At 45.6% G+C, this 20,485-nt stretch overlaps 1 protein-coding gene across 14 annotated transcripts in view; it reads right to left on the bottom strand.

Annotated features, from left to right (window-relative positions):
- The window catches only part of LOC106576577 (putative E3 ubiquitin-protein ligase HERC1), a 198,479-nt gene that overhangs the window by 7,602 nt on the left and 170,392 nt on the right, over nt 1–20,485 (bottom strand). For all 14 annotated transcript variants that reach the window (XM_082958015.1, XM_082958014.1, XM_082958024.1 and 11 more), the window contains 9 exons: nt 19,956–20,058; nt 19,517–19,686; nt 18,858–18,996; nt 18,369–18,538; nt 13,496–13,665; nt 12,179–12,344; nt 11,109–11,185; nt 6,668–6,920; nt 2,305–2,457 (listed from right to left, as the gene is read on the bottom strand). In XM_082958015.1, the coding sequence (XP_082814141.1) occupies nt 2,305–2,457; nt 6,668–6,920; nt 11,109–11,185; nt 12,179–12,344; nt 13,496–13,665; nt 18,369–18,538; nt 18,858–18,996; nt 19,517–19,686; nt 19,956–20,058 (1,401 nt within the window). The remainder of the gene's footprint in view (nt 1–2,304; nt 2,458–6,667; nt 6,921–11,108; nt 11,186–12,178; nt 12,345–13,495; nt 13,666–18,368; nt 18,539–18,857; nt 18,997–19,516; nt 19,687–19,955; nt 20,059–20,485) is intronic.

The following is a 20,485-nucleotide window of genomic DNA, read 5'->3' on the forward strand; positions in this document are numbered from 1 at the left end:
AAAACATGCATGTATTGTATAACATAATGTCCTAGGGGTGTCATCTGATGAAGATCATCAAAGGTTAGTGCTGCATTTAGCTGTGGTTTGGGTTTATGTGACATTATATGCTAGCTTGAAAAATGGGTGTCTGATTATTTCTGGCTGGGTACTCTGCTGACATAATCTAATGTTTTGTTTTCGTTGTAAAGCCTTTTTGAAATCGGACAGTGTGGTTAGATTAACGAGAGTCTTGTCTTTAAAATGGTGTAAAATAGTCATATGTTTGAGAAATTGAAGTAATAGCATTTCTAAGGTATTTGAATATCGCGCCACGGGATTACACTGGCTGTTGAGTAGGTGGGACGCTCAGAGAGGTTAAACACATAGGTGAGCTAACAGAGACATGTACCGTACTCTAACACCTTAGAGTCTAACAATTATAAATCTAGTCTAGTTATGTACTGAACCATGACGTTTCTACAATTATAAATCCAGTCTAGTTATGTACTGAACCATGACGTTTCTACAATTATAAATCCAGTCTAGTTATGTACTGAACCATGACGTTTCTACAATTATAAATCCAGTCTAGTTATGTACTGAACCATGACGTTTCTACAATTATAAATCCAGTCTAGTTATGTACTGAACCATGACGTTTCTACAATTATAAATCCAGTCTAGTTATATACTGAACCATGACGTTTCTACAATTATAAATATAGTTGTTCCCATGCCAACCAAGCTGGGTGTTAAGATTTTTTTGAAAAATTCATGGCATGATTCTTCATCTTAAAACCAATTCAGTATTGAGTTTCAATTATAAAAGAGCGCAGTGCCTCTTGTCTTAATCCAATAATTCAATATCTATCTATCTATCTATCTATCTATCTATCTATCTATCTATCTATCTATCTATCTATCTATCTATCTATCTATCTATCTATCTATCTATCTATCTATCTATCTATCTATCTATCTATCTATCTATCTATCTATCTATCTATCTATCTATCTATCTATCTAAAATGTCAGAGTGGAGGAGAGGCCTGCTGAGTTTCTCTGAAATGAAAAGCAGCAGGGCAGAGAGCATGATAATGTCTTGCAGAGAAGACACCACGGAGAGGAACGTATAAAAGCAGCAGGGCAGAGAGCTTGATAATGTCTTGTAGAGAAGACACCACGGAGAGGAACGTCTAAAAGCAGCAGGGCAGAGAGCTTGATAATGTCTTGTAGAGAAGACACCACGGAGAGGAACGTCTAAAAGCAGCAGGGCAGAGAGCTTGATAATGTCTTGTAGAGAAGACACCACGGAGAGGAACGTCTAAAAGCAGCAGGGCAGAGAGCTTGATAATGTCTTGTAGAGAAGACACCACGGAGAGGAACGTCTAAAAGCAGCAGGGCAGAGAGCTTGATAATGTCTTGTAGAGAAGACACCACGGAGAGGAACGTCTAAAAGCAGCAGGGCAGAGAGCTTGATAATGTCTTGTAGAGAAGACACCACGGAGAGGAACGTCTAAAAGCAGCAGGGCAGAGAGCTTGATAATGTCTTGTAGAGAAGACACCACGGAGAGGAACGTCTAAAAGCAGCAGGGCAGAGAGCTTGATAATGTCTTGTAGAGAAGACACCACGGAGAGGAACGTCTAAAAGCAGCAGGGCAGAGAGCTTGATAATGTCTTGTAGAGAAGACACCACGGAGAGGAATGTATAAAAGCAGCAGGTGGCCACGGTGTGTTAGTCATCACCCGCTGGAAGTTAATGAACTGCGGCAAACATGAAGAATCCACGGGAAATTAACAAAACACTAGGCGATAGGACGATCATCAGCTGTCAGTCGCTCTGGTGTGCTGCCTCTCGTACCCGTCTGTCTATCTTGTGCAGGCGGTACTCGATGGTGTTATCTGTGTCGTACCCGTCTGTCTATCTTGTGCAGGCGGTACTCGATGGTGTTATCTGTGTCGTACCCGTCTGTCTATCTTGTGCAGGCGGTACTCGATGGTGTTATCTGTGTCGTACCCGTCTGTCTATCTTGTGCAGGCGGTACTCGATGGTGTTATCTGTGTCGTACCCGTCTGTCTATCTTGTGCAGGCGGTACTCGATGGTGTTATCTGTGTCGTACCCGTCTGTCTATCTCGTGCTGCCAGTCCTCAATGATGTTGTTTGTGTCATAACTGTCTGTCTAGCTCATGCAGGCGGTAGTCAATGGGGTTGTCTGTGTGTGTGTCGTACCTGTCTGTCTACCTCGTGCAGGCGATACTCCTGTGTGTGTGTGTGTGTGTGTGTGTGTGTGTGTGTGTGTGTGTGTGTGTGTGTGTCGTACCTGTCTGTCTATCTCGTGCAGGCGGTACTCGATGGCCCGGGCTACATACTCCTTCCTGTTGGAGAAGGTTAGAGGGATGCTGTTTCCACCGGGGATAATAGGAACCATCTTACCGTTCGCACTCTGACCCACGAACGAATCCAGAGGAATCATCTAGAGGGGGGAACACAACAGTAAAACATCACATCATCTGAACTCAAGTTGGGGTCAATTCCGTTTGTAGAGAGTTGATTTAGAATCCTGTCAGATCAGGAGACACACAGTCCCTTCCTCTTTATTCCCAGTCTCTCTCTCTCCTCCCGCTCCTTCCTCCATCTTTCCCTCTCTTGGCTAGGAGACTGTGGGCCTGAGAGGCCATCTCTCTCTCTCCCTCCTCTCTTCCATCCCCCCTCTCTATTCCCTGGCTGTGGTCCTTCCACAAGACTGGGAGGCCATGTCTCTCTCTCCCTTCCTCTCCCTCTTTCCCCCCATCACTTCCTCTCCCTCTTTCCCCCCTCCCTCTCCCTCTTTCCCCCCTCCCCCTATCTGGACTCCCTCTATCTATCCTGGCTGTGGTCCTTCCTGGGAGGCAGGCCAATTGGCCAATCCCCAGACAGGATGTGCTGCATCAACAGAACCCTTGCATTCCAGTATGTGTGTGTGTGTGTGTGTGTGTGTGTGTGTGTGTGAGAGAGAGCGAGCTCAGTCCAGCCCAGTAGCGCCACAGTGCAGTGGTTATGTGTGTGTGTGTGTGTGTGTGTGTGTGTGTGTGTGTGTGTGTGTGTGTGTGTGTGTGTGTGTGTGTGTGCCGGGGGGAACCAAGGTTGGCCATTGTGTATCAATAAGAGCCAGAGCCAGAGCCAGAATGGTGAGGATGGGTGGGTCGGGAGGGGGGGGGGGGGGCGGGGGGGTTAGAGAGAGAAACACAGTGTACCAGTTAGAGCTGGGAATTGCAAGGGACCTCACCATACCATTTTACCACCATACCATACTATCACCATACCATATTATCACCATACCATATTACCACCATACCATATTATCACCATACCATATTACCACCATACCATATTACCAAAATACCATCTTACCACCATACCATATTATCACCATACCATATTATCACCATACTGAGGGGCCTCACCATACCATATTATCACCATACCATATTATCACCACACCATATTATCACCATACCATATTATCACCACACCATACTATCACCACACCATAACCACACCATATTATCACCATACCATATTATAACCATACCATAACCATACCATATTATCACCATATCATATTATCACCATACCATATTACCACCATACCATACTATCCCCACACCATATTATCGCCATACCATATTATCACCATACCATATTACCACCATACCATACTATCCCCACACCATATTATCACCATACCATATTATCACCACACCATATTATCACCACACCATATTATCACCATACTGAGGGACCTCACCATACCGTATTACCACCATACCATATTATCACCATACCATATTATCACCATACCATATTATCCCCACACCATATTATCACCATACCATATTATCACCACACCATATTATCACCACACCATATTATCACCATACTGAGGGACCTCACCATACCGTATTACCACCATACCATATTACCACCATACCATATTATCACCATACCATATTATCACCATACTGAGGGACCTCACCATACCATATTACCACCATACCATATTATCACCATACCATATTACCACCATACCATATTACCACCATACCATATTATCACCATACCATATTATCACCATACCATATCATCACCATACCATGTTACCACCATACCATATTATCACCATACCATATTACCACCATACCATATTATCACCATACCATATGATCACCATACCATATGATCACCATACCATGTTACCACCATACCATAGTACCACCATACCACCACCATACCATATTACCACCATACCATATCATCACCATACCATATTATCACCATACCATACTATCCCCACACCATATTATCACCATACCATATTATCACCATACCATATTATCACCATACCATACTATCCCCACACCATATTATCACCATACCATATTATCACCACACCATACTATCACCACACCATACTATCACCACACCATACTATTACCACACCATATTATCACCATACCATATTATAACCATACCATAACCATACCATATTATCACCATATCATATTATCACCATACCATATTATCACCATACAATATTACCACCATACCATACTATCCCCACACCATATTATCGCCATACCATATTATCACCATACCATATTACCACCATACCATACTATCCCCACACCATATTATCACCATACCATATTATCACCACACCATATTATCACCATACTGAGGGACCTCACCATACCATATTATCACCATACCGTATTATCACCATACTGAGGGACCTCACCATACCATATTACCACCATACCATATTACCACCATACCATATTATCACCATACCATATTATCACCATACCATATCATCACCATACCATGTTACCACCATACCATATTACCACCATACCATATTACCACCATACCATAGTACCACCATACCACCACCATACCATATTACCACCATACCATATTATCACCATACCATATTACCACCATACCATATTACCACCATACCACATTACCACCATACCATATCATCACCATACCATGTTACCACCATACCATGTTACCACCATACCATATTATCACCATACCATATTATCACCATACCATATTATCACCACACCATATTATCACCATACTGAGGGACCTCATCATACCATATAATCACCATACCATATTACCACCATACTTAGGGACCTCACCATACCATATTATCACCATACCATAGTATCAGCATGCCATATTATAACCATACCATATTATCACCACACCATATTATCACCATACTGAGGGACCTCACCATACCATATTATCACCATACCATATCATCACATACCATATCATCACATACCATATCATCACATACCATATCATCACCATACCATATTACCACAATACTTAGGGACCTCACCATACCATATTATCACCATACCATATTACCACCATACCATACTATCCCCACACCATATTATCACCATACCATATTATCACCACACCATATTATCACCATACTGAGGGACCTCACCATACCATATTATCACCATACCGTATTATCACCATACTGAGGGACCTCACCATACCATATTACCACCATACCATATTACCACCATACCATATTATCACCATACCATATTATCACCATACCATATCATCACCATACCATGTTACCACCATACCATATTACCACCATACCATATTACCACCATACCATAGTACCACCATACCACCACCATACCATATTACCACCATACCATATTATCACCATACCATATTACCACCATACCACATTACCACCATACCATATCATCACCATACCATGTTACCACCATACCATGTTACCACCATACCATATTATCACCATACCATATTATCACCATACCATATTATCACCACACCATATTATCACCATACTGAGGGACCTCATCATACCATATAATCACCATACCATATTACCACCATACTTAGGGACCTCACCATACCATATTATCACCATACCATAGTATCAGCATGCCATATTATAACCATACCATATTATCACCACACCATATTATCACCATACTGAGGGACCTCACCATACCATATTATCACCATACCATATCATCACATACCATATCATCACATACCATATCATCACATACCATATCATCACCATACCATATTACCACAATACTTAGGGACCTCACCATACCATATTATCACCATACCATATTATCACCACACCATATTATAACCATACCATATTACCACCATACCATATTACCACCATACTTAGGGACCTCACCATACCATATTACCACCATACCATATTATCACCATACCATATTATCACCATACCATATTATAACCATACCATATTACCACCATACCATATTACCACCATACTTAGGGACCTCACCATACCATATTATCACCATACTGAGGGACCTCACCACACCATATTATCACCATACCATATTATCACCATACCACATTATCACCACACTGAGGGACCTAACCTTTTCTAGGCTAGTGTCCAAGTCAAATCTCCCCATCCATGTCAGTTCCAGTATTGAATCCAAACTGAATGGATGTGAACCATCACTCTCCTCCAAGCTTCTCTGTCTCTCTTTCTGTCTCTTTCCCTCTCCTCCTCATACCAATATCATAGCGCCTGACCTTTAGTTGAAGAAAAAAAGACTGAATAAAACAATTACCTCATGGAAATTATCCTCTGTGATGCCACTGTCTTCAATGTGAAGAATGCTGTTGAGTGTCTGAACATAGAGCAGGTCCACCTCCTCCAGATCCTCCAGGACCAGAGGAATACAACACAGCTGCTTCCACACCAGGGGGGCAAGGTGCAGGTCCAGGGGCTTCTTGGTCCGGATAGCCACCCCCATCAGGATGCCCAGGAACTTAAACTGGAGGAGCTGCTCATCCAGACAGGCTGACGGGCTCAGCAGGAACCTGGGGGAAGGAGGGAGGTTTAGAGTTCACCTGAGTGTAGTGTCCCATAACACAGAGTCATAGACTATAGCTCTGTAGTGTCCCATAACACAGAGTCATAGACTATAGCTCTGTAGTGTCCCATAACACAGAGTCATAGACTATAGCTCTGTAGTGGCCCATAACACAGAGTCATATAGACTATAGCTCTGTAGTGGCCCATAACACAGAGTCATAGACAATAGCTCTGAAGTGGCTCATAACATAGAGTCATATAGACTATAGCTCTGTAGTGGCCCATAACACAGAGTCATAGACTATAGCTCTGTAGTGTCCCATAACACAGAGTCATAGACTATAGCTCTGTAGTGGCCCATAACATAGAGTCATATAGACTATAGCTCTGTAGTGGCACATAACACAGAGTCATAGACTATAGCTCTGTAGTGGCCCATAAAACAGAGTCATAGACAATAGCTCTGAAGTGGCTCATAACATAGAGTCATATAGACTATAGCTCTGTAGTGGCCCATAACACAGAGTCATAGACAATAGCTCTGTAGTGGCCCATAACATAGAGTCATAGACAATAGCTCTGAAGTGGCTCATAACATAGAGTCATATAGACTATAGCTCTGTAGTGGCCCATAACATAGAGTCATATAGACTATAGCTCTGTAGTGGCACATAACACAGAGTCATAGACTATAGCTCTGTAGTGGCCCATAACACAGAGTCATATAGACTATAGCTCTGTAGTGTCCCATAACACAGAGTCATAGACTATAGCTCTGTAGTGTCCCATAACACAGAGTCATAGACTATAGCTCTGTAGTGGCCCATAACACAGAGTCATATAGACTATAGCTCTGTAGTGGCCCATAACACAGAGTCATAGACAATAGCTCTGAAGTGGCTCATAACATAGAGTCATATAGACTATAGCTCTGTAGTGGCCCATAACACAGAGTCATAGACTATAGCTCTGTAGTGTCCCATAACACAGAGTCATAGACTATAGCTCTGTAGTGGCCCATAACATAGAGTCATATAGACTATAGCTCTGTAGTGGCACATAACACAGAGTCATAGACTATAGCTCTGTAGTGGCCCATAAAACAGAGTCATAGACAATAGCTCTGAAGTGGCTCATAACATAGAGTCATATAGACTATAGCTCTGTAGTGGCCCATAACACAGAGTCATATAGACTATAGCTCTGTAGTGGCCCATAACACAGAGTCATAGACTATAGCTATGTAGTGGCCCATAACACAGAGTCATAGACTATAGCTCTGTAGTAGCACAGAGTCATAGACTATAGCTCTGTAGTGGCCCATAACATAGAGTCACAGACTAAAGCTCTGTAGTGGCCCATAACACAGAGTCATAGACTATAGCTCTGTAGTGGCCCATAACACAGAGTCACAGACTAAAGCTCTGTAGTGGCCCATAACACAGAGTCATAGACTATAGCTCTGTAGTGGCCCATAACATAGAGTCATATAGACTATAGCTCTGTAGTGGCCCATAACACAGAGTCATAGTCTATAGCTCTGTAGTGGCCCATAACATAGAGTCATATAGACTATAGCTCTGTAGTGGCCCATAGCACAGAGTCATATAGACTATAGCTCTGTAGTGGCCCATAACACAGAGTCATAGACTATAGCTCTGTAGTGGCCCATAACACAGAGTCATAGACTATAGTTCTGTAGTGTCCCATAACATAGAGTCACAGTCTATAGCTCTGTAGTGTCCCATAACATAGAGTCATATACTATAGCTCTGTAGTGGCCCATAACAGAGTCATAGACTATAGCTCTGTAGTGGCCCATAACACAGAGTCATAGACTATAGCTCTGTAGTGGCCCATAACACAGAGTCATAGACTATAGCTCTGAAGTGGCCCATAACACAGAGTCATAGACTATAGCTCTGTAGTGGCCCACAACACAGAGTCATAGACTATAGCTCTGTAGTGGCCCACAACACAGAGTCATAGACTATAGCTCTGTAGTGGCCCATAACACAGAGTCATAGACTATAGTTCTGTAGTGGCCCATAACATACAGTCATATAGACTATAGCTCTGTAGTGGCCCATAGCACAGAGTCATAGACTATAGCTATGTAGTGGCCCATAACATAGAGTCATATAGACTATAGCTCTGTAGTGTCCCATAACACAGAGTCATAGACTATAGCTCTGTAGTGGCCCATAGCACAGAGTCATATAGACTATACCTCTGTAGTCGCCCATATCACAGAGTCATATAGACTATAGCTCTGTAGTGGCCCATAGCACAGAGTCATATAGACTATACCTCTGTAGTGGCCCATAACACAGAGTCATATAGACTATAGCTCTGTAGTGTCCCATAACACAGAGTCATATGGACTATAGCTCTGTAGTGTCCCATAACACAGAGTCATAGACTATAGCTCTGTAGTGGCCCATAGCACAGAGTCATATAGACTATACCTCTGTAGTGGCCCATATCACAGAGTCATATAGACTATAGCTCTGTAGTGGCCCATAACACAGAGTCATAGACTATAGCTCTGTAGTGGCCCACAACACAGAGTCATAGACTATAGCTCTGTAGTGGCCCATAACACAGAGTCATAGACTATAGTTCTGTAGTGGCCCATAACACAGAGTCATAGACTATAGCTATGTAGTGGCCCATAACACAGAGTCATAGACTATACCTCAGTAGTGGCCCATAACACAGTGTCATATACTATAGCTCTGTTGTGTCTCATAACATAGAGTCATATACTATAGCTCTGTAGTAGCACAGAGTCATAGACTATAGCTCTGTAGTGTCCCATAACACAGAGTCATAGACTATAGCTCTGTAGTGGCCTATAACATACAGTCATATAGACTATAGCTCTGTAGTGGCCCATAGCACAGATTCATAGACTATAGCTATGTAGTGGCCCATAACATAGAGTCATATAGACTATAGCTCTGTAGTGTCCCATAACACAGAGTCATAGACTATAGCTCTGTAGTGGCCCATAGCACAGAGTCATATAGACTATACCTCTGTAGTGGCCCATATCACAGAGTCATATAGACTATAGCTCTGTAGTGGCCCATAACACAGAGTCATAGACTATAGCTCTGTAGTGGCCCATAGCACAGAGTCATATAGACTATACCTCTGTAGTGGCCCATAACACAGAGTCATATAGACTATAGCTCTGTAGTGTCCCATAACACAGAGTCATATGGACTATAGCTCTGTAGTGTCCCATAACACAGAGTCATAGACTATAGCTCTGTAGTGGCCCATAGCACAGAGTCATATAGACTATACCTCTGTAGTGGCCCATATCACAGAGTCATATAGACTATAGCTCTGTAGTGGCCCATAACACAGAGTCATAGACTATAGCTCTGTAGTGGCCCATAACATAGAGTCATAGACTATACCTCTGTAGTGGCCTGTAACATCGAGTCATAGACTTTAGCTCTGTAGTGGCCCATAACACAGAGTCATAGTCTATAGCTCTGTAGTGGCCCATAACACAGAGTCATAGTCTATAGCTCTGTAGTGGCCCATAGCACAGAGTCATAGACTATAGCTCTGCAGTGGCCCATAGCACAGAGTCATATGGACTATAGCTCTGTAGTGGCCCATAGCACAGAGTCATAGACTATAGCTCTGTAGTGGCCCATAACACAGAGTCATATAGACTATACCTCTGTAGTGGCCCATAGCACAGAGTCATATAGACTATACCTCTGTAGTGGCCCATAGCACAGAGTCATATAGACTATAGCTCTGTAGTGGCCCATAACACAGAGTCATAGACTATAGCTCTGTAGTGGCCCATAACATAGAGTCATAGTCTATAGCTCTGTAGTGGCCCATAACATACAGTCATATAGACTATAGCTCTGTAGTGGCCCATAACACAGAGTCATAGACTATAGCTCTGTAGTGTCCCATAACACAGAGTCATATAGTCTGGTAATGAGACAGCGTGTCAGTAATGTGGTACTGTCTCTATATGGTGACTGGTAATGTGGTACTGTCTCTATATGGTGACTGGTAATGTGGTACTGTCTCTATATGGTGACTGGTAATGTGGTACTGTCTCTATATGGTGACTGGTAATGTGGTACTGTCTCTATATGGTGACTGGTAATGTGGTACTGTGTGTCTCTGTCTGTGTCCTAGCCAGTCCTCACCTGTCTCTGTTGTAGCCCACCTCAGCTGTGGCGTTGGGGGAGGGGATGAGGAGATCCACTACTCCTGTCTCCAACTCCTACACAGGAAATAGGCATCAGTCTCACAAGATATCCTGTCCACAGCCTGTCTCTAAATAATATCACTTTTCTGACTCGCTCTTTGTTAATTGAACATTTCGGGAAACTAGAAAATTCCTCTGGTAAAGAACTTTGGATAAACTCAGAAGAATAGACAAGAACATACCGCAGACACAACAAGGAAATGACTTCATGTTGAGACTGAGGCTTTGTTCCCAAATCTAAAACTCTACTGTAACTGACACATCTAACTGTAAACTCTACTGTTACTGACACATCTAACTGTAAACTCTAATGCAACTGACACAGCTAACTGTAAACTCTACTGTAGCTGACACATCTAACTGTAAACTCTACTGTAGCTGATACATCTAACTGTAAACTCTACTGCAACATCTAACTGTAAACTCTACTGTTACATCTAACTGTAAACTCTACTGTAGCTGATACGTCTAACTGTAAACTCTACTGTAGCTGATACATCTAACTGTAAACTCTACTTTAGCTGATACATCTAACTGTAAACTCTACTGTAGCTGATACATCTAACTGTAAACTCTACTGCAACTGACACATCTAACTGTAAACTCTAATGTAGCTGATACGTCTAACTGTAAACTCTACTGTAGCTGATACATCTAACTGTAAACTCTACTGCAACATCTAACTGTAAACTCTACTGTTACATCTAACTGTAAACTCTACTGCAACTGACACATCTAACTGTAAACTCTACTGCAACTGATACATCTAACTGTAAACTCTACTGTAGCTGACACATCTAACTGTAAACTCTACTGTAGCTGATACATCTAACTGTAAACTCTACTGTAGTTATACTGTTACTATACCTGACACATCTAACTGTAAACTCTACTGCAACTGACACATCTAACTGTAAACTCTACTGCAGCTGACATAGCTAACTGTAAACTCTACTGTAAATAACACATCTAACTGTAAACTCTACTGTAGGTATACTGTTACTATACCTGACACATCTCAGTGATGGTGTCATCAAACACCCCTCCAGCATCGTCGGCCCCCTCCCCCACCAGCTTGACCTTCCAGGCCCTGGACGGCAGTCGCAGGTCAGACGCATTCAGCTTGACCACCTGACGGGCTATCTGCACAAAGATGGGCTTACACTTACGACCCCTGGACAGAGAGAGAAGAGGATGGAGAGAGAGGCAGAGAGAGAAAGAGAGAGGAGGTACAGGATGGAGAGAGAGAGAGCGAGAGAGACAGAGAGAGAGAGAGCGAGAGAGACAGAGAGAAAGAGAGCGAGAGAGACAGAGAGAGAGAGAGAGAGAGAGAGACAGAGAGAGAAAGAGAGAGGAGGTAGAGGATGGAGGGAGAGAGAGAGAGAGAGGGAGGAGGTAGAGGATGGAGAGAGAGAGAGAGAGAGAGGGAGGAGGTAGAGGATGGAGAGAGAGAGAGACCGAGAGAGAGAGAGAGAGAGAGAGGAGGTAGAGGATGAAGAGAGAGAGAGAGAGAGAGAGAGAGAGAGGAGGTAGAGGATGGAGAGAGAGAGAGGGAGGAGGTAAAGGATGGAGAGAGAGAGAGAGAGAGAGGAGGTAGAGGATGGAGAGAGAGAGAGAGAGAGGAGGTAGAGGATGGAGAGAGAGGGAGAGGAGGTAGAGGATGGAGAGAGAGAGAGAGAGAGAGAGAGAGAGGAGGTAGAGGATGGAGAGAGAGAGAGGGAGGAGGTAAAGGATGGAGAGAGAGAGAGAGAGAGGAGGTAGAGGATGGAGAGAGAGAGAGAGAGAGGAGGTAGAGGATGGAGAGAGAGAGGGAGAGGAGGTAGAGGATGGAGAGAGAGAGAGGAGGTAGAGGACAGAGAAAGAGAGAGAGGAGGTAGAGGACAGAGAGAGAGAGAGAGAGGAGGAAGAGGATGGAGAGAGAGAGAGGAGGCAGAGAACAATTAGTTGAATCTCAATGGAACATTAACACACTGCATTTCCTATTGCTGTAACTAGCAGACATCTGAAACTGTGGAACATAAACACACTGCATTTTCTACCGCTGTAACTAGTAGACATCTGAAACTGTGGAACATAAACACACTGCATTTCCTACTGCTGTAACTAGCAGACACCTGAAACTGTGGAACAACATCAACCATCAACCGACTGATCACTACATGTCTTTGTGATTTGAAAAAGCTCTATAACAAAACTTCATGAATGATTGTGATGTATTTGTACATCTCTACTCCTCTAGGATAGTGGACATACCGTGTGGAGATCCTTTTGACTGTGATTGTGATGTATTTGTACATCTCTACTCCTCTAGGATAGTGGACATACCGTGTGGAGATCCTCTTGACAGTGATTTGGGGTCCATAGTTCTTGCCTTGCACCATAGTCTTCCCAATGGACCTCACCATGGGGAGAGTATAGACTCTGGGGGCCAGTAGGGGCCTCAACTGGCCCTGGACGATGCCCCACGTCCCTGTGTTGTAGTGGGACGTACAGCTCTGGAATACACACACAGTTATAAGGAATGAGTCAGATGTATTAAACCATAAAGGACAGTCAATACAGGATTATACAGTTATGAGGAATGAGTCAGATGTATTAAATCATAAAGGACAGTCAATACAGGATTATACAGTTATGAGGAATGAGTCAGATGTATTAAATCATAAAGGACAGTCAATACAGGATTATACAGTAGAAGGGACAAATGCTACTGTGTCTGAGGATATTAAAGTGGAGGAGAGAGTGATGTGTGGTGAGGTGTGTGAGGTGAGGTGTGTGAGGTGAGGTGTGTGTGGTGAGGTGTGTGAGGTGAGATGTGTGTGGTGAGGTGTGTGTGGTGAGGTGTGTGGTGAGGTGTGTGGTGAGGTGTGTGAGTAGAAGTGTGTGAGGTGAGGTGTGTGTGGTGAGGTGTGTGTGGTGAGGTGTGTGTGTGGTGAGGTGTGTGTGTGGTGAGGTGTGTGTAGGTGAGGTGTGTGAGTAGAGGTGTGTGAGGTGAGGTGTGTGGTGAGGTGTGTGAGGTGAGGTGTGTGTGGTGAGTGTGTGAGGTGTGTGAGGTGAGGTGTGTGAGGTGTGTGAGGTGAGGTGTGTGTGGTGAGTGTGTGAGGTGAGGTGTGTGTGGTGAGGTGTGGTGTGTGAGGTGAGGTGTGTGAGATGAGGTGTGTGAGGTTTGGTGTGTGTGGTGTGGTGTGTGGTGAGGTGTGTGAGGTGAGGAGTGTGAGGTGTGTGTGGTGAGGTGAGTGAGGTGAGGTGTGTGAGGTGAGGTGTGTGAGGTGAGGTGTGTGTGTGGCGAGGTGTGTGAGTAGAGGTGTGTGAGTAGAGGTGTGTGTGGTGAGGTGTGTGTGGTGAGGTGTGTGTGGTGAGGTGTGTGTGAGGTGAGGTGTGTGAGGTGAGGTGTGTGAGGTGAGGTGTGTGAGGTGTGTGAGGTGTGTGAGGTGAGATGTGTGTGGTGAGTTGTGGTGTGTGAGGTGAGGTGTGTGAGGTGAGGTGTGTGTGTGTGTGGTGAGGTGTGTGAGGTGAGGTGTGTGTGGTAAGGTGTGTGGTGAGGTGTGTGTGTGGTGAGGTGTGTGTGTGGTGAGGTGTATGAGGTGTGTGAGGTGAGGTGTGTGAGGTGAGGTGTGTGTGGTGAGGTGTGGTGTGTGAGGTGAGGTGTGTGAGGTTTGGTGTGTGTGGTGTGTACTTCCGGGTTTGGAGCGAGTAGTCGTGCTGCACTTCGCTCCGCAGGTAATATTACATTTCATTACATTACAACGGTTTGATTTGTTTGATCTGAGCAATTTTTAAGCTAACTACATAGCTGTCTTTGTATCAAAGATAATTGTGTAGTTTAGAGTAATTATCGAGGTTAGCTAGCCAGCTATTTTCGTCCTCCGTGACGCCGTTCTCCAAAACTTAGTCAACACTGCTGGCTAGCCAACTTCTACCGACTAGCAGCACTGTAGAAACTAATACATTACAACGGAACGATTTGATTAGTGTAGTGTTAGCTAGCTACATAGTTGTCTTTGCTGTCTTTGTATCAAAGATAATTGTGCAGTTTAGAGTAATTATCGAGGTTAGCTAGCCAGCTATTTTCGTCCTCCGTGACGCCGTTCTCCAAAACTTAGTCAACACTGCTAGCTAGCCAACTTCTACCGACTAGCAGCACTGTAGAAACGAATACATTACAACGGAACGATTTGATTAGTGTAGTGTTAGCAAGCTACATAGTTGTCTTTGTCATAGTTTGATAATTGTGTAGTTTAGAGTAATTATCGAGGTTAGCTAGCCAGCTATTTTCGTCCCCCGCGACGCCACTTTCCAAACCTAGCCAACTATTACCGACGAGCAGCATTGTAGAAACTAAATACATTACAAAGGAACGTCTTGATTAGTGTTATGTTAGCTAGCTATATAGTTGCCTTTGTACCATGATAAAGGTGTAGTACTGAAACTATCAAGGTTACCTAGCCAGCTACACTTTCAAACAAAGTCAACAACGCAGCCACTGCTAGCTAGCCTATTTCACCAGCCAGCAGTACTGTATCATTTTAGTCATTTTAGTCTAAGGTTTTTGCAACGTAAGCTTAACTTTCTGAACATTCGAGACATGTAGTCCACTTGTCATTCCAATCTCCTTTGCATTAGCGTAGCCTCTTCTGTAGCCTGTCAACTATGCGTCTGTCTATCCCTGTTCTCTCCCCTCTGCACAGGCTATACAAACGCTTCACACTGCGTGGCTGCTGCCACTCTAACCTGGTGGTCCCAGAGCGCGCACGACCCACGTGGAGTTCCAGGTCTCCGGCAGCCTCTGGAACTGCCGGTCTGCGGCCAACAAGGCAGAGTTCATCTCAGCCTATGCTACCTCTAGTCCCTCGACTTCTTGGCGCTGACGGAAACATGGATTACCACAGATAACACTGCTACTCCTACTGCTCTCTCCTCGTCTGCCCACGAGTTCTCGCATAACCCGAGAGCATCTGGCCAGCGGGGTGGTGGCACTGGAATCCTCATCTCTCCCAAGTGAACTTTCCTAATTTTCTCCCCTGACCCATCTGTCTATCGCCTCCTTTGAATTCCATGCTGTCACAGTTACCAGCCCTTTCAAGCTTAACATCCTTATCATGTATCGCCCTCCAGGTTCCCTTGGAGAGTTCATCAATGAGCTTGACGCCTTGATAAGTTCCTTTCCTGAGGATGGCTCACCTCTCACAGTTCTGGGTGACTTTAACCTCCCCACGTCTACCTTTGACTCATTCCTCTCTGCCTCCTTCTTTCCACTCCTCTCCTCTTTTGACCTCACACTCTCACCTTACCCCCTACTCACAAGGCAGGCAATACGCTTGACCTGCTAAAGCTAACTCTCTGCTCCTCTGCTCTCATCCTTCTAGACCTATCTGCTGCCTTTGATACTGTGAACCACCAGATCCTCCTCTCCATCCTCTCCGAGTTGGGCATCTCCGGCGCGGCCCACGCTTGGATTGCGTCCTACCTGACAGGTCGCTCCTACCAGGTGGCGTGGCGAGAATCTGTCTCCGCACCACGTGCTCTCACCACTGGTGTCCCCCAGGGCTCTGTTCTAGGCCCTCTCCTATTCTCGCTATACACCAAGTCACTTGGCTCTGTCATATCCTCACATGGTCTCTCCTATCATTGCTATGCAGATGACACACAATTAATCTTCTCCTTTCCCCCTTCTGATAACCAGGTGGCGAATCGCATCTCTGCATGTCTGGCAGACATATCAGTGTGGATGACGGATCACCACCTCAAGCTGAACCTCGGCAAGACGGAGCGGCTTTTCCTCCCGGGGAAGGACTGCCCGTTTCATGATCTCGCCATCACGGTTGACAACTCCATTGTGTCCTCCTCCCAGAGTGCTAAGAACCTTGGCGTGATCTGGACAACACCCTGTCGTTCTCCACTAACATCAAGGCGGTGACCAGATCCTGTAGGTTCATGCTCTACAACATTCGCAGAGTACGACCCTGCCTCACACAGGAAGCGGCGCAGGTCCTAATCCAGGCACTTGTCATCTCCCGTCTGGATTACTGCAACTCGCTGTTGGCTGGGCTCCCTGCCTGTGCCATTAAACCCCTACAACTCATCCAGAACGCCGCAGCCCGTCCGCTACAAGACCATGGTGCTTGCCTACGGAGCCGTGAGGGGAACGGCACCTCCGTACCTTCAGGCTCTGATCAGTCCCTACACCCAAACGAGGGCACTGCGCTCATCCACCGCTGGCCTGCTGGCCCCCTTACATCTGAGGTGTGTGAGGTGAGGTGTATATGGTGAGGTGTATATGGTGAGGTGTGTGAGGTGAGTGAGGTGAGGTGTATATAGTGAGGTGTGTGAGGTGAGTTGTGTGTGGTGAGGTGTGTGTGGTGAGGTGTGTGAGGTGAGGTGTGTGAGGTGAGGTGTGTGTGGAAAGGTGTGTGAGGCGAGATGTATATGGTGAGGTGTGTGAGGTGAGAGGTGTGTGAGGTGAGGTGTGTGAGGTGAGTGAGGTGAGATGTATATGGTGAGGTGTGTGAGGTGTATATGGTGAGGTGTGTGAGGTGAGGTGTGTATGGTGAGGTGTGTGAGGTGTGTATGGTGAGGTGTATATGATGAGGTGTGTGAGGTGAGGTGTGTGAGGTGAGGTGTGAGGTGAGGTGTGTGTGGTGAGGTGAGGTGTGTGAGGTGAGGTGTGTATGGTGAGGTGTGTGAGGTGTGTGAGTTGAGGTGTGTGAGGTGAGGTGTGTGAGGTGTGTATGGTGAGGTGTATATGATGAGGTGTGTGAGGTGAGGTGTGTGGTGAGGTGTGTGAGGTGAGGTGTGTGAGGTGAGATGTGTGAGGTGAGGTGTGTGAGGTGAGATGTGTGAGGTGAGTTGTGTGAGGTGAGGTGTGTGGTGAGGTGTGTATGGTGAGGTGTGTGAGGTGTGTGAGGTGAGGTGTGTGTGAGGTGAGATGTGTGAGGTGTGTGAGATGAGGTGTGTGAGGTGAGGTGTGTGAGGTGAGGTGTGTGAGGTGAGGTGTGTGAGGTGAGGTGTGTGAGGTGAGGTGTGTGAGGTGAGATGTGAGGTGTGTGAGGTGAGGTGTGTGAGGTGAGGTGTGTGAGGTGAGTGAGGTGAGGTGTGTGAGGTGAGGTGTGTGAGGTGAGGTGAGGTGTGTGAGGTGAGGTGTATATGGTGAGGTGTGTGAGGTGAGGTGTGTGAGGTGAGATGTGTGAGGTGAGTGTACCTGGTTGTTGGGGCTCAGGTTGAGTAATCTCCATGATGAGTACATGAGGTCAGAGAAGTGGTAAAGAACACGTAGTCTGGCCCGGACTGCTTCCATGCTGACCTCTCTCAGAGAGCTGAACTGGGGGGGCACCGCTGACGGCAGGCCTAGCTGGAGGGGTACGGAGGAACCTGGAGACGGGGCAGAAATAAAACACATGTCAAAGACAGAAAGGGAGGGAGGGGAGGGAGGGAGAGGGAGAGGTAGGGAGAGAGGGAGGGAGGGAGGGAAAGAGAGGGGGGAGGGAGGGGAAGAGGGAGGGAGGGAAAGAGAGTGGGGAGGGAGGGAGGGGAAGAGGGAGGGAGGGAAAGAGAGGGAGGGAGAGAGAGAGAGGGAGGGAGAGGGAGGGAAAGAGAGGGGGGGAGGGAGGGGGGAGGGAGGGAGGGAGGACGACTGAAGTAGAGAGTCTGCCTGCTGTGTGTGTGTGTGTGTGTGTGTGTGTGTATTTACCCGGAGCCCGGGGAGGGACAGAGGGAGCGGACCAGGCAGCAGAGTGACAGCGACCAGCAGAGACCTGGTTAATGTCCTTCCCCTGTAGTGATGTCACCAGGGTGGGTTCTCTCACATGGTTGGTGTGGCCCAGACCCAACTAGGAGACAGAGAGAACAGAGACACAGATCAAGACCCAACTAGGAGACAGAGTGACCAGAGACACAGATCAAGACCCAACTAGGAGACAGAGAGAACAGAGACTGATCTGTCCCTGTATGGGTGTGTGTACCTGTCCCTGTATGGGTGTGTGTACCTGTCCCAGTGTGTGTTGTATCCTACCTGTCCCTCTGAGTTGCTCTCCCAGGTATAGACCTCTCCAGTAGAGGACAGGACCAGTGTGTGCTGTATCCTACCTGTCCCTCTGAGTTGCTGCCCCAGGTATAGACCTCTCCAGTAGAGGACATGACCAGTGTGTGTTGTATCCTACCTGTCCCAGGTATAGACCTCTCCAGTAGAGGACAGGACCAGTGTGTGTTGTATCCTACCTGTCCCTCTGAGTTGCTGCCCCAGGTATAGACCTCTCCAGTAGAGGACAGGTCCAGTGTGTGTTGCATCCTACCTGTCCCAGGTATAGACCTCTCCAGTAGAGGACAGGACCAGTGTGTGCTGTATCCTACCTGTCCCTCTGAGTTGCTGCCCCAGGTATAGACCTCTCCAGTAGAGGACAGGACCAGTGTGTGTTCGGCCCCCACCGCCACATCCTGTATAAACACGTCAGACAGAGCTGGTACGACCTGGGGACGGTTGTGGTTCCTGGCCCGGCCCTCCGGCAGCCCTATCAGTCGGTCTGGAGACGGGGGGACACAGGAAGGTTGATGAGGGGTGTTACTGGCTAACAAAGACACATTCTGTATGTTATGCTTGGTCTAAAGTAGACAGGATATTTAATGTCAACAATCAAGATGGATGATGAAAATAATATAGAAATGCAGAACTACAGTAACAGACAACACTGAGAGAATGTTTTTTTTTTTCCTCGGCATGTTCTATTGTATAATATTTCTATGTTATCTGTTGTACTGAACAGTATATGCATGTAGTGCATCATATTCAGACCTTGTCCGAACGTGTACACGTTGCCATCTTTAGTGAGGGCGACAGAGAACTGAGTTCCACAGGACACCTTCTTGATACCGAGTCCACAGAGAACGTCCACCTTCTGTGGAACACAAAAACAACAACGTGATTCACACACAACTGGAATATGACTTGGTGAAGTGGTTGTCATGACGTTGGCCTGTGGGTAAGGTTTATGACCCCAAATACCTTTGTCCCTTCCCTCTCTCTCTGACTCTACTGATGGACTCTTGAATAGCCTTTGTTAAATATAGAGAGTCTGGGAACATCAAACAAGTGGGGGGAAAGGAACCATATTTCGGTAATAGAACCAGTTGAAAATATGCGTTGGTACTTAAAAAGTATTTTCACGGCTGGATAAAAAAACATACCCGATTTAATCTGGTTACTACTCCTGCCCAGAAACTAGAATATGCATATAATTAGTAGATTTGAATAGAAAACACTCTAAAGTTTCTAAAACTGTTTGAATGGTGTCTGTGAGTATAACAGAACTCATATTGCAGGCA

This window comes from Salmo salar, chromosome 11 (genome assembly GCF_965601325.2).
Source record: "Salmo salar chromosome 11, fSalSal1, whole genome shotgun sequence".
NCBI classification, from domain to species: domain Eukaryota; kingdom Metazoa; phylum Chordata; class Actinopteri; order Salmoniformes; family Salmonidae; genus Salmo; species Salmo salar.